A 910-nucleotide genomic window follows, 5' to 3' on the forward strand; every position below is an offset into this window, starting at 1 on the left:
CCCACCCCAGCTGTGCAGGGCCTGGAGGGGGGCGTCTGAGCTCATCCTGAAGCAGTGCCGAGCGGGACGGGGCCTTGGTCCTCGGGAGGCATGTGCGGGGAACCCAGGCTCCCCTGCCCCACACCCCCGCCTTTGCGGTCCAGCGGATGGATGGGGCAGGCTCACCTGAGCAGCAGGGACTCCTGGTATGCGCAGTGCTGGCCGGCATTTCTCCGGACACCTCTGTAGCGCTGCGACGCCTTCGAGGGTCTCATGGGCACCAACAGGCTCCGAGGCCACTCGGGGTGAGCAGGGCACTGGGAAGCCGGCAGGCGGGGTCTGCTCCTGCCGGGCTTTCTGAACTGGAGCTGCAGGCTGCGAGCCCTCCCGCTCTCAGAAGCGGACTGGCGGCTGCTCTGGTGCTGGAGCAGGGAAGAAGCCAGAAAGCCAGTCATGAATATGCATGTCCCTCATGAATATGCACGTTCAAGTGGCTGCCTCAGCAGACACTGGCTGGCGTCTGCACAGCCCGGGTGCGAGGCCTGGCCAGGTGATCTAGGACCACCAACTAATCACATCGGTGACCCTTGTGCCAGACAGTGCTCTGTGGTTTGCGAAACTCTTTACATCAGTTACTATGGCTGGTTCACAAAATACTTGGAGAGAACGAAAGGCATAGTTTATGTTTTCTTCCCATTTTTACCTCTTCAGACAGAGGCTTAGAGAGAATGAGATTCTTGTCTGTGCTCACACAGTGTCATCTGGGAGACGGATGGTGGTAACATTTTATTTGTTTTTATGTATTTTTTTCTCAGCTTTTCTTCCATTTTCGAAAGTCGCACCTGCAGAAATGTTGATAGAATACTATGAATACTGTATAATTAGTCACCAATTGCCAACATTTTGCCCCATTCGCTATATTTCTACCATT

General features: G+C 55.2%; 1 protein-coding gene across 1 annotated transcript in view; it reads right to left on the bottom strand.

Moving 5' to 3' along the window:
* Positions 1-384, bottom strand: part of TMC3 (transmembrane channel like 3) — a 31,675-nt gene extending 31,291 nt beyond the window's left edge. Inside the window, exon 1 of the mRNA XM_023520042.1 lies at positions 164-384. Coding sequence (XP_023375810.1) covers positions 164-254 — 91 coding nt within the window. The 5' untranslated portion in view covers positions 255-384. The remainder of the gene's footprint in view (positions 1-163) is intronic.
* Between the last annotated feature and the right edge of the window lie 526 nt (positions 385-910).

The sequence above is a fragment of the Pteropus vampyrus genome, unplaced genomic scaffold, assembly GCF_000151845.1.
Source record: "Pteropus vampyrus isolate Shadow unplaced genomic scaffold, Pvam_2.0 Scaffold245, whole genome shotgun sequence".
In the NCBI taxonomy this organism is placed as follows: domain Eukaryota; kingdom Metazoa; phylum Chordata; class Mammalia; order Chiroptera; family Pteropodidae; genus Pteropus; species Pteropus vampyrus.